The 15,097-nt window shown below is 32.2% G+C and overlaps 1 protein-coding gene across 2 annotated transcripts in view; it reads right to left on the bottom strand.

Annotated features, from left to right (window-relative positions):
* CHRNB1 (cholinergic receptor nicotinic beta 1 subunit) overlaps positions 1-15,097 on the bottom strand; it is an 826,114-nt gene that overhangs the window by 173,267 nt on the left and 637,750 nt on the right. For both annotated transcript variants that reach the window (XM_044077017.1, XM_044077016.1), the window contains exon 7: positions 14,069-14,260. In XM_044077017.1, coding sequence (XP_043932952.1) covers positions 14,069-14,260 — 192 coding nt within the window. The remainder of the gene's footprint in view (positions 1-14,068; positions 14,261-15,097) is intronic.

Genomic DNA, 15,097 nt, shown 5'->3' on the forward strand with positions numbered 1-15,097 from the left:
GAGATACCCCAATGGCATTAGCAATAATGCCGAAATGATAGATGAGGTGCATAAGCTGTTTGATCAGACTGGGACTGAGCTCATGAGAATTATGATCAAACACAATGATTCTCTTATTGCTCAGTTTATACAGGAGTTGGAAGAGGAAAATGAGGGTATATTAACTGATTTAAACTTTGAACATTATCAAAATAACTACAATAATATATTGGCATCTATTGACAACAGTTGTGCCAATATTTATCAAAGAAAGCTTAGCAAAATTAACAGAGACTCTAATGAATATCAAAACCAAAAGGTGTATCCGTTGTCGGTGGGTAACCATAGACATACAACGGCAGCAACCAATGACGAACCGGAAGCAGTACAGGAAATGGAGAGGCAGCAGGAAGTGTATAATAAGGGAAGTGAGCAGAGTGGATTCCCTTTAGATGCAGGCCCCAGGATGTTGGAGAGGCTGAGAAACTGCCAGCAGGGGAGTCAGCAGCCACCGATGGAAGAGAATCACCAATTTTACAGACAGGGAGTGAGACCGAAGAGACGGAATTATGTGCAGCACTTTTACGAACCCCAACAGGGCGAGTGGCGGTAGACTGTTTAAGTGATCCGCTACTGGAAGTAAGTGTTTATTTGGAGCACCAGTGTTATAACACAGAAACAAGTATTTTTAACATTTTTGAACATGTTAGTGAAAGTACTGAATTAAGGGTTGATGAAAGACCGATGATACCACTGGGTTTAGGGTGTACGGACTTTATGGACATTAGTAAAAGTGAAGTTAATATAAGTAAAAGTGAGTCAATGGCTTTTAAGCCAGTTTGTGATGTTGAAATGTATGACATGTTAGATGTTATTGATTTAACTCGGGGGGGGGGGAGTAGACACTGTTTATTTAGTTAATTCATCCATTATTTTAAATGGCCAAGGTGATTATAAAGTATATAACTATTCTAGTAAACCAATAGGGGAGGAGCATGCTGAATTGTTATCAAAAGGCTTTTCTTTTATACCTTTGAAAAGAGGGAATGTCGCTGAGACCCTGATAGATTTAAAAATGTTTACCAGAAAAATGAATATCAAGATGTTTTTTGACAATTATTGTCAGCAAGAAAATACTGGCCTAAGAAAGCCAAGTAAGTTTATTCCGCCATCAAATGGAACTGTGAGTTTATATGAAAAAGTTTGTGAGATGGAAATCAGAGAGCATATGAGGGCAAGTAGAACCTTTGGTAATAGAAGGGCCTTTGATCACATTAATAATCTGAACAGAGAAGAGGAAATACTATTAAGGGATATGGTTAATGACAAAACTGTCAGATTTATGAAGCCGGACAAAGGGAATGGCATGGTTATAATGGATAAAAATGATTATATAGATTACATGTTAGCCATGTTAGCTACTGACACCTATGAGGAAAGTAGTATTAACCAGGTACATATTGCATACCAAAAAGTAGATATATTAATTGATGATTTATTAATGCAGGGACAGATTGATGAAACCAAGCATTATTTCCTGGCAAATAAATTTCCTAAGGTCAGTAGCATTTTTGGTATACCAAAATTGCACAAAGGTTTGGACAACATTCAATTTAGGCCAATTGTTGATGGGAAGAAGGGAAAAACATTTTTTATCAGTAAATTCTTGGATTATCACCTGCAAGGAGGTTTGAAAGTGTTTAGATACATAACTAAGGACTCCTGGGATTTTTTTGAATAAATTAAAGGTAGTTCAAATTAGTGACCACACAGTGTTATTAACGATTGATGTGTGTAATTTATTTTCGGACATTCCAAATGAAATAGGGTTGCAATGGTTAGAGCAACAATTATATAAAACTGGTGTATATGAACAGGACCATATAAATACTTTTGTTACCTTAAAAAAAAACTGGTGTAGCAATGGGAGCTGCGTGTGCTCCTATTTATGTGAATTACATTATGGCCTACTGGGAGCAATAGTATGTTTTCACCAGTGAATATATGAAGTATATACAACAATACACCCGTTTTTTGGATGACATATTTGTGGTATGGGATGGGCCAATTGAGGTCATGAAGGCCTTTATAGATTATATTAATTGTACAGTACAATTTTTTAGGTTCACCTATGAATATAGTAGTGAGGAAATTTCATATTTAGATGTAAAATTGAAGGTCAATCATGTGGAAAAATGTTTGGTTTCTGGTACATACAGAAAGCCTATCTTTTCCAATTCTTACTTGAGCTACCAAAGCTGGCACCCTAACCATCAGAAAAAAGCGATAGTAAAAGGACAAATGGTTAGGGCAGCCAGAATGGTAAGCAAAAGTCAAGATTTTCTAAAAGAAATGGAGTTCATTAAAGGTATATTCATTAATCGTGGATATCCTGTTGAATTGTGTGATTCCATTATGGAGGAAGTGAAATGTAAGAGGTTTAGTGGTATTTATAAGGAATTTTTAATCCATGATTACTACGATGGAGGGGCACAAGTAAATACAGTTATTGGAGAAGTAAAAATAACAAAAAATTAAATTGATGTTGATACCAGTATGGGGGAAACATTGTATTTTATCACTACATACAATTATGATGTGGCTCACATAGTGGGAATAAAAAATAGAAATTGGAAGTTATTAAAATTGGATAGTAACTTATGGAGAAAATTGAACAACCCCCCAAAAATCGTATATAGGAAAGGGAAGTCTTTTAAACAATTGCTTGAGTCAGCTGCAAACTCCAGTTGGGAGAATGTTAATTCACACAGGAGTAAAGGGACTTTTAGGTGTGGTAGATGTAGTGTTTGTAAATATATTCTTGTTACAGGTGATAAAATTATTATTGAGGGAGAGGTTATTGGTATACATGGCCATTTTGATTGCCATGTTAAAAATGTTGTATATATGGCTAAATGTGAAGGTTGTCTGGCCTTTTATATAGGGAAAACCTGTAGGATGTTCAGGGATAGAGTTAGCGAACACATCCTGGATATTAGGCACATGAAAAATACTAATGCCTTAGTTAGGCACATAGAGCAACATCCAGAGCACAGATTTAGATTTTGTGTAGTACAGTAAATAAAAAAGGATGGTCAGGGTGCAGTATTGGATGTGCATCTTGATATTTGTGAAATGAGATGGCAATTGTCATTAAATGCTACAGTATTTCCAGGAATTGATGAAAGCATAAGCATATTGCCCCTATTAAAATGAAAACACATCTTAGGTTGAAAATGTTATTTATAAAAAGATTTTAAGAAAGTTTTTTATTTCTTATTGTTATGGAATGGTGTTTTCCAGAAAGAATTTTTTAAATTTCTTAACAAAATTCGTGAAAGTTAATTTTATATTTTTTATATGATTAACTATTATTGTTGTTTTTTAGACATTATGATATTATATTATTTTGTTATGTAATTTAAGAACATTGGGTATCAAACAGTGTTTAGTTGATTGTATATGAAAATGTTTATTTTACATTTACATTTTGTGTATTTAACACATTTTGATATGTAACACAATATTGTGTAGATGGATTGAAAGTATAGTTTTTTTACTTTGAAGGGTTAATGAAGTTAGATTTAGGATATGCCTGTTAGATTGAGCTTTGTCTGATAGGGTAATTGAAGGGGTGGGATGTATTTGTTGCAGTGTAGGAGTGTATATAACATCAATGGAGTAGTTAAATGTGTTCATAGTCTGAAGAAGTCTGTATAATAAAGACGAAACCTAGGTCAAATTCGTGTATCTGATCTGTATATTTGACTCTACCGTCTCTGCTCAACAGGGTCCTTCCTATTGTTTCTTGATAGACAGGACACCCTTATGTACATTTTAATTGTGTTGCCAGAATAATCTTTTTGTTTGTTTTTAACTGGCAACCTGAGAGGTGTGAAAATTGTCCATTATCAGACATTTGGGCTAATTAAAAATATTCCCATGTTTCTGCTGGTTCCAAAGGCAGCAGTGATAATATTTTAGCTCCATATCAATTATTTAGGCTCTCTGTTTTAATAACATGTTTTGAGGTAATTTTTTAGCTGCACAATATTGTTAGTATATATTAAAGTGAGAAGTTATACGCTTAAAACATTTAGACAGAGTAATCAATGTAATGTGACTGAAATCTCTCATGTATTACAGTAGCTATTCTAGAATATGGGGATATTGAAAATAAGAATATAGTGAAAGATTATACAGAAATACACAATGGGAAAAGACCAAGTAAGTTTAATCAGTATAAAGTATGCATTATTTATGATCATGAATTATATATTAGTACTGAAATGATATGTTTCTGGCAGCTTATAGGGGATATAATAATATAATATGAAAGTTATTATGGTGCCCATATATGTATATATCTGAAATTATTTTAATTGTAGGCAGATAGTGGTTTAAAAGCTAATTATATTTAGAATGAATATTTCATAAAGGAATGAATGTGTGTAAGTTTTTTTTCATACAAAGGCACAACAAAAGTTAAGAAGGTTTGTGAAGGAAATATGCCTGATTAAAAGATTGTTGTATAAGTGCACTAGCATTCACATAAATAATGGGTGATAAGAGTTCCAGCTGTTAAAGAAAATGGCATGTGACTACTTAATGGAATTCAGACAGTCTACAAATACCCAATAATGTGAGTGTTGGGGAGCGTTTGAAGCCTGGCAGTTAGTGCGGTGGATTGAAACTATGAGCTGTTGACAAACTGTTTCTTCTTTCATCTGTCTACTATACGACTCTGAGCAGGTTACTTAACCAGACAATGCTCTGGGGCTTTTGGGAAACTGATAATTTCTTTGATTTAATACCTGTTAACTACCCATGAACCTAAGGATAAGACAAATGTTGGAATGATACAAACCTACTAAATCATAACAAGGGAGATGAAATTAAAACAGATGCTCTTTTTTTACTACCATTGTAATTTAGATTTTTTTTTAAATAATATACATACAAATAACCTATATAAAACAGTTATTCGATGATGACTGCACACTTTCTTGTGTGTGTGTGTGTGTGTGTGTGTGTGTGTGTGTGCATATGTGTGTATACATATGTATATGTATACATATAGATATAATATATATATATTTATATATATCTATATCTATATATATATATATATATATATATATATATATATATATATATGTGTGAGACCACCTTACAGCTAGCTTTCTTGTGGTCTTGCCCATTCCCAACTGTGGTGCAATCTAGGAGATGGTATATATAATTAGTAGGGGGTGTGAGGGGCAGGGGGCTCACTGTCTTGTGAAAGCTTCTATTGTTGATGTACTGTAATGTTAGCCTGATGTGTGCCTGTTTGATGTTCTGGCCTTTACTGATATATATCACACATGCAGAGAAATATATATCTATATAGAGCTATCTATCTATTTTTATATATAGTATACAGATTTAAAATATGTGCAACTAGCATTAGCGGTTGTAAGAGATTAAAAAAGAATTAAAACAGTAGCCAAATTGGATTTGTATTCAAACTGGGACCTTGAGTTCCATGGAAGGAAATTAGCTTATTTGTAGTTTAATTATCCTTAATATTCTTAACTTTTTACCCCAGAATTCAATAATGCCTACACTAATGTATACTACTCTGGGTACAAGGGACAACACAGACATAACTCACACCTTCTTCCTCCTAATTTTAGTTTTCCTACTGATATTATTGCAGATTTAAATATTGACAGAAATTCATAAAGGTTACCACAAAGTGTAGACTACATGTAGACTTAGTATAATCTTTCTGAGCGACAAGAAAGCACAAAAACTGTGATAAAATGAGAATGTTCTTGAAAACATATCATGCAGACTTAGTGCAGGCTTTGTTGAATCTTGTCCTATGCTTTTTTGTCCATGTCAAATAAAATGAGCTTTCGGGCATCCATTTTACATTTATTTGCAAGCAGCCATTATTCTAAAGATCTGGGTTATTATGGAGATCACAGAATACCACCCAATTAGTTACAGAAATATGTGAGTAATATAAGATGTCATCTTTAAAATGTATTTATTTAAATGCACGTGGTCTTAACAATAAGAGAGACAGATTTCAGTTTTTAAATTGCATGAAACACAAGTGGCTTTTTATAAGAAACTCATTTATTGCAAGATGATATTAACAGATTAAATACAAAAAATATACAGTACTAGCAAGTTCTAGCTTTAAAGATAAGAGAAGGGAAGCAACAATTTTATGTATTAATTATATTATAATTCCTAGGGTTACTGACTCATACAGTGATTATAAAGATGAATGGTCATTATTGAATGTAAAAAAATCGTAACCTTGACAAATATGTACTGGATTCTCAAAAACTGGACCTAAATTGTCTAGAAAGTATCCAGAAATATTAATTTTGAATATAAACAGAAATATAACAATGGCAGGAGACTTTACATATTTTGGGAAATGATACTGGTGCAATTAACAAAAATATAGAATTTCAGCATCTTCTAAGGCTTTAGTAAACTTTAATGACTTGCTTAATCTTATATATACTAATGAATTTTCTGAGTCAAATTCTTTGTTTTATGCTCATTACTCTTATAGATGTGGTAGCAGTCAAGAATCAATAGGGTATATCATTCAAATGATTTGGCTTCTAAAATAGGCAAGTTAAAGGCAATAATCTGTCATTTATAAGATCATAATGTAATTACTTACACAGTAATAAATTCAAGAAAACTGGCTTCTTGTAGTAGACTACCAGTTATAAGGCTGTGGGTTCTATTCCCACACCAGGTAGACAAATTGCTGATGATGAAGTGCAGCATGAGATTCTTTGGATGAAATGTTAAACTGAGGTCCCATCTCTTTGAGAATATGGAAGCTCAGGTGGATGTAAAATATCCCACAGCACCTATCAAAAACATAAGGGGACCTTTATTTAACACAACATAAAAATATTATTTACATATTTACAGATACATATGTTCACGTTTCTGTATTTTACTAGTTATCATTTTTCTTACATTATCTTCATAGTTATTCTTCCATAATTGCCCCCCACTCCTTCTTCCATAACCATAATCTAATTTTTCACAATATATCTGACAAAATCCGTTTCCCATTAAACAAAACTTCATTTAATCTTTTATTCCAAATAACCCATATTGCATAAATTCTTACCTACCTTTCTCACAGTCATTCTTATAATATCCATACATAATCATATTCAAATCTATATTGTTTATGTCATTAATATTCTGAAAAAGAAATTACTTATACAACTTTTTCCAGTTTCACCACTCTTACATGAAATTAATGCTCTGCTGTCTCTCCCTTGCCACAAAATAAACACACTCTTTCAAGTTTTTTTTTTATTTGGCATATTCCCCTTTACTGGTAACATGTTTATTACAATTCTCCATAGTAAATCCTGACATTCTGCTATCTTGGTACACCACATTTACCTTACCATAATGGCATTAATGACTTCTTCTAATACATTTTCCCATGGATTTACAAAATAATATTGTTCCATCACATTATTATACCACATTCTTCTAGCTCTCTATATCATCAAATTTTATTTTTCATGTTAATATTTTTTCTTGATAATTTTAAATGTCTTCATTTTTGTGTCTTTTTCTTATTCTCATCATCTCTCAGAAATTTTTGTACTTATATTTAAACATTCTCACTATTAATTTCTCATTCTCTTCCTTTACCCACTTTAATACTCTATACAGGTTTATAGAAACAGAATAAACAACTGGATTTAGTAATTTCAATCCCCCTTCACTCATATGCAACACATCTCTTTTCATTGGGTTTAATCTTGAACCCATATGAAAGAAAACACCAGTTGCCTAATTTCCTTTTTATATTTTTTATGGGCTCTTATAAACATTTGACAAGTATGCTATTTTCAATTAATACAGACTTCACCAGATAAACCATATTCACAAATGCTAATCTATGTGTTCTCCACAGAAAACATATTTACTTCATATCTTTTATCAAACCCTCCTATTGCATCATGACTACATAATTTCTCCCAAATTTTATTCCTACCAAAGACAGCTAATTCTTTGAAAAATATACACCACAGTTTTATCACATCACCCAAACCCTTACTTTTATCTTTATTCAAGGTCATGCCTATTTCTTTTTAGCATCCATGCAGACAAACCAAAGCTTTCTCAATCCTCACCCATATTTTGTTCTTAGTAACTAACACTATATCATCTGCTTATGTCAAAGCTACTGGAATAACCACCTCCTTTTGTATAGCAGCTTTCATTTTGTAAGGTACTTCATTCAATATCACATTCATTACCAATGCAAACAATATTCCACTCATGGGACATCCTCGTTTTATACCACACCATGCATATTTCTTTACTCAACCACCTATTCACTAACACTCTCACTCTATTATTTTGATATGCTGACAAACACACTCTCCTAATTCTGTTACATATTCAATACTTCTAACATCCCACAAAGCATCATGTCCTACTGTATCAAATGCCTTGCTAATAACATCTACCATAAGTTTCCCTTTTAGTTATAATATCATACACAATTTCTCTCACAACAAATAACAATTATTTTTTTTTCCATAATATCCATCATCCTTCCTTCCATTCTCCTCTGTATTATTCTCAGAAACATTTTATAATTTGTGCTTTTTAGTGTGATCGCTCCAGTTTTTTTATTTCATTCTTCTCATCTTTCTTCCATATAAATTTTAATATCTCACTACATAATCCTTCGTAAACGAACCCTACCTTCAACCACTCATTCAGTACATTTACAACATACTCTCTTTGCCAGTCCATTAATTTATTTTACATTTCATACCCTATACCATCTGGGCTTGATACTGAATCAGTTTTACTTTCCTAAGTACTCATCCAATTCACTAAAAGTCATTTATTTTTCAAATTCTTCCTTAACCTGTTCTGGATTTTTTTTTTATTTTCCATTCTCTTTCTCTCTTATTTTCCTTCTTTTTACTGTTATACTTATTTTCCACATGCTGCACTGCAATACTCATAATTTGCTCTTGTCTTCTTTTTACAACTCCTTGTACATTTTTAATTTCCCTTATTATATATTAATATCCTGTATTATTTTACCAAAATATGCAGATACATCCTCCCTTCTCCCTTGTAAATAATATCTCTGCCCTAAACAGTAACGTCTTCATTTTTTCTTGATTTCTTTTATACATTTCTTATACTAGAGCATAATACTCTCTTGTGTTATTATCCAAATTCTGTAATATATCACTTCACTTTATCTTCCTTTCTTATATCAACCTACCATTGAGAAAACACTTTTATGCTTCTTTTTTTTTTAAATCTGATCCACTATACAGATCAGTTTTTATAGAAGTCCTTCATAGTTATATGATCCTTCCATAACTGCAATATTTCTCACTTTCCAGTTTTATCACATAATTGCTCATTTATTCTTTTCATTCCCTTTCCTGTTTTAACACACTCCCTTTCTCCCATCATCTCGATCCATATCCCTAAATGGTCTGAAAATCCTATCACAAGTATATCTCCATCTGCTACACCCAAGCCTTCAGATAATTTAAAATAATCAGTTTCAGACCCAAGTGCCTCTTCTATAAGTCCATTGACTTTTACAACACACATCAAATTTACCACATTTTATCACTTCCTGTATTTTTAACATCTTCTCTTTTTTAACATTTTCCCTGACATCACAATTACATTTCCATGTTGTTATAATTATGTTAACCACCACACAGTCCAATAGATTTTCTCTTTCCTTGATAGTTATATATGCATATAATGCTATAATTCTATAATTGTGTTCTCTCTCTACCTCACAGCCGTAACAGTTAACCTTTCCATCCTTACCAATGTTACATCTAGTATTTTCACTGTTTTGTTACACAACAAAGCCACTCCAGAACAGTGCTCACTTCCTAAGTTCCTTATTATATTTCCGCTCCACAACTTTTTGTCTGCAATCTTTCTTCTCTTAATGGAATGTTACATCCCCTAACAGAATAACATCCGCATCACATTTAGCACACCATTCCAGTATCCCCATCCTTCTAACAGAGTTAAGAATACTATTCACATTTACTAAAAGTGCTCTGAAATTGCTGCTTTTCCTTCTTTTTTAAGTTTATGGGAAATATTTTCAAATTTTTGTTTTCTTATTTTTTACTCTTTTCCAAATCAAAAATTTTTCATGTGTTAATGCACAAATGATCCTTGATCCACAGACTCAGATTGTTCACTGGCTAGAATTAAAAAAATAATTATTAGTGTCAACCCCTACTCTTGGCCTCTCTTCCTGCATGCTCTCTCTCTCTCCTCATTTTCTCTGCCATACTTCTTCTACAGCTTCTTTTTCACCTAGTTCACCACATTCCCCAACCTCCTGTTGTCCTTCCTTGTGTATGTTTTCACCCTTTACCTCAGCCTCTTGCTGTCCTTTCTTGTATATGCTCTCCTCCATCACCCCTTTTTTTCATTATATACTGTTTGCTCCTGACAATTCATCCAAAGGTGTTTTTTTTACACAACCTGTATTCAGGCACACATCATTTTGCAGTATGTCTTTTCTCCCCACATTGGTTGCACTGCACATTGTTGCAATCATTTAAATTAAAAAAGTCCCCACTCAGCCACAACAATACATAGCAACTATTTCACCATGTTTTTTAAATATTTCAAAAGAATTTCCAACCTCCACCCTCCATTCCATAGGTTTCTCTCATCTCTAACTTTCACACTATTACTAATGTTATCAACAGTTTCATACAGATTCTACATGAATTTTTTAACATCATCTCCCCACTAACAGAATAACATCCACATCACATTTAACTGTTTTTATTAACACTTAAGTTACTGCTAGAAAACAAATAATTGTTTCAGAGATAAATGCCCTTTTTGTTAAACAGTTCCAGAAATGTTATCATCAGTCCATCAATTTCAAATGTTAAGTCACAGAGCCATTGTTGCAATTATATTTAAAAGACCACATTTCTTGAGCTTTAAAACCCAAAACAGTTACCAAATTGCCCCATTATTCTCAAAGTTGGTCTTCTTGTTAAAAATCGGTTTTACTTACAGTTTGTTGTTGCTCTCCTTTCTTGCCTTCTATCATTGCAGTATACATTTTAGTTATTCTATTATCTGCTGCCACAAAACCAGACCCCTTCTTATTTTGTAGCTGTTTTCCTCTTTTACTTTCTGTTACTGCCACATAGGTTTTTACTGTTGCATTCTCTGCTGCCATTTCCTCTCATTCATTTTCCACATCCTTAGCACATCTGAAAAAGTTGTCAGCAATTTTACCCCATGAAACAGCAGAACTGTCACCTGGATCATCCTACTTGATTATTTTTAAAACAGCATCATCTGCAAGCTATCCTAAAACCAGTTCTTTTATCTCCACCACTTTCACAGACTTCCTTCCTTCTCCAAAAAAAAAAACAAACAAAAAAACAGATAACCAATTCTCATTTGTAACACCCACCACACAGGAATATTTATCTACATTCTGAATCTTCATATCAAACAAATGTTTCTCCAAATTCTCACTTTCCACCTCCAAACTCTCCATAGTTTTTCTCTTTTCCTCCATGCTGCTAGTTCATTTAGACCTCTTCCTTGCTGTTGTACAATCCCTCGGATTCCATCTACCAGTTCCCAAGAATAGGGGAAGCACCCTGCTGCTCTGCCCAAGTTTCCAAGACCTGGGGTCTCCTCTAAAAAGAGGCAACTAGCCTAGTGGGGCTTACCCAGTCAACAAAGGATGAATAAATAAATAAATAAATGGAATTAAAAAAGTTAGAAGATTTTAAATTGATCTCTAACAGTAATACAACACAGTTCTTAGACTTTATTAATACTGATAAGGTTTCTGATGTAGTCCTATGAGACTTGATGAAAACATACTTGTATGGCAAAGTCTGAAATGAATTATACTAAAAAGTAATGTGATAAAGAATTATTGAAACTGTAGAAAATTATAGACATAATAAACTTAAAAATATAAAAGAAGAAAAGGCCTGTTATCAGAAATGAAAAATAAAATCCGAATACAGAGTGTCAGAAGATCCTATAGCATAAGGTTTATATTAGTTTAGAAAAAAGTGAATTATATTGATATTCTCCCACTTCTAAAGCTTACAAAATTAGCTCTTAGATCCAAAATGAAAGCAAAAACTAATCACATCAATAGTATGAATATCTCTGACAGTAATATGAAAGATACAAGGATGGAAGGAATTCTGGAGTATTTTAAAATCAATGTCAGAAAATTAATGCACAAAACAATAAGTGTAGAAAATGAAAAAGTAACTGATGCCTTTTAAAGAGAGAAATATTCAGAAAATTATTTCTGAGCAAATAGAAAAAAAATTCTGTAACAGAAGTAAAGGAGCTAATTAGAAGATTGACAAAAGATAATAAAAAGTAATAATGGTATAATTCTTGAATCACATAAAATATTACCTCACAATGTCTTTTCCTTTATAGAAAGCTTTCACATAAGTTAAAGCTACATTTAACATATCTTCATCATGAAAATATACAATAATTTTCCCTTAATTAAAGCAAGGTTAAGATCCATCTATCTTCTCTTCCTACAGACCTGTATCATTACTGAATTTTGATTACAACATTTTTATGACAACCCTTTTGAATTGATTAAACAATATATGACTTGCATTAATATAGAAATACCAATATTCCATAAGAAAACAATAACATTAAAAGAATAATTACTTTAATTAATTAATTATAAAATTAATGCTAAACAAAACTATGTATAATTAGCTTGGATCTAGATAAAGCCGTTGATTAGGTAAACTTGTCTTATTTAATAGAAATATGCAGAAGTTCAAGCAAGTTTATATCTCTCATTAATTATCTTTATCAAAATACTTTCTCCTATGTTAAACTATCTTTTATTTTATTTTATTTTATTTTTTGGTCAGTGAATATAAGCAAAGAAATGAATCAAGGTTGTACTTTGTCTCCTTTATCATTGGCTTTGGCTATTAAGCCTGTAGCCAATTATGTAAAGTTTAACACTGATACAATAGGATTTAAAATAAATGATCAACATACTTCCAAAATTCACTTATTTGTTGGGGATATACTGGTCACAATCAATAATATTGACTCTTCACAAATACATGTAAAAAAATCATTAGAATATTTTGAATTGATTTCAGGTATACAGTTCAATCAAAATAAAACTTTGCACCTTATTAAGTAATAAAAAGTTAAATTATCTGATGGAAACTAATAGCAAATTTAAATGGGATAGTAAGGAGACTAAATACGTAGGAATAATTCATGCATTCAATTATAAAGAAATAGCAACAGTAAATTGTAAAAATATTTTAGACAGTGTTTAAACAATAATAAATACGTGGAATAAGTTATTCTTTTCTGCAAAGACAGGTCACTTTTAATCAAAATAGTTATTTTCCCAAAAATGCTATATATTATACAGACTTTAGTTCATTTTAAAAAGCACATTAAACAATTACCAGCATTTGTTTGAAGTTTTTATAGCACCCCAAACAAACTTAGAATGGCTTTGGGAAATCATATGGGAAAATGGAAAGATGGTGGAACTGCATTTCCTGACCTAGAGACTTATGCTATAGCTTCAGTTATTAAAACATATATTCATAGGTAAATTCTAGGCAAATCTGTCTTCAGAGTATTACATACCTAGCCAAAAACCAGATAGTGACCAAAGGTGAAAAGTAAACCCTCTACCTTGTGTGAAGTAAAGACCTTAACCATAATGCCAACCCCAAATTATTAACATCACATATGTTGATTAAGCTATTATTATTACCTATTTGTATGCTTAATGGTTAATTTGTGACTGTTCAGTCAGTTGGAAAAAATGCATTAAACCATTTGGTTAAATAAAAAAAAATGTAAATATATATAAATCTCCTTTATGTACAAGTCATCATCATCACTTGTACGTAAAGGAGATTGAACTTTCAGAACACTCAAGCCTTCACTTAATGAGTGCCACAGTATGGCTGGCTTATGTTTGCTCCCATGCATTCCTGGTTGAATTTCTTACCTGCATCTGGTGGGAGGTAGAAAACAAAGATAGCAAGGATGGTGATGAGGATGCAAGGCAAGATGATATTCAAAATGTAGAAGAGAGGTTTCCTTTCAATAATGAGGAAGAATGTGATGTCTTCATAAAGATCATCTCCAAGTATGGTGTTTTTTCGTGATGGCCGATGTCGAATCTCCCACTGCCCATTTTCTGTAACAGCATCAGAAATGTTAAGAGTACAGGAAAACAAGATATTCAGTACAAAACTTCCATTATCATATTTTTTCTTTTGCAATCTGTCTGACTTGCTGCTATCACTGTTACACTCTTAGACCATTCCACCCTTCACCTTGCAGCATTCTCTCATGTGTCCTATGCTGTATATTGAACCACAACACCAGGAAACACATTGCCTAGATTTTATTTCCTTGGTTACATTTTAAATTGATCTGATGAGGATCACATCACACTTTCTTGAATACTTGGCTTTCTTTCTAGTGTGCCTCATATCTTCTTACACATGTAAAAATGAAGGTTTTGAATTAGTTAAAAGCAATGGTATATCAAATGCAGAAAATTGCAATGCTCTTTATCCCATTTCTGAAATCTTTAAGTTAAAATGTGGCATTTTAGTAGTTTGGTATTTTAGTTAAAACTTCAAACATTTACACTGTGCTACAAAAGTTCACTTAAATTAGAAAGTATGAAAGCATATCAAAAATGAAAATATATGTCAATTTTTAAGTAATGAATTGAAAGAATTAAATAAAATGTTTAAGGAAAACATAAATGGACTGTCAGTAATCCAGATATAAGAAGTTATAGGCCAAAGCAGTGAATTGCATGCCAAAATGCATATGGGGAAATTAAGCTTTTCTTTATTTTTTACAAAGGGTAGCCTTATTGCACCTCATATGTGTGTAAAAAACCCAATACCCTGGACTTCTTTATACTCACTCTAAGATCCCACAGCCTAAGAGAAATGGTAAAATGCATTTTGAAGTTTAATCCCTCTCTGACCAAGTTGTAAACAATTAAGTGTGGTGT

This window comes from Protopterus annectens, chromosome 7.part0 (genome assembly GCF_019279795.1).
Source record: "Protopterus annectens isolate FY-2018-M chromosome 7.part0, PAN1.0, whole genome shotgun sequence".
Lineage (NCBI taxonomy): Eukaryota > Metazoa > Chordata > Ceratodontiformes > Protopteridae > Protopterus > Protopterus annectens.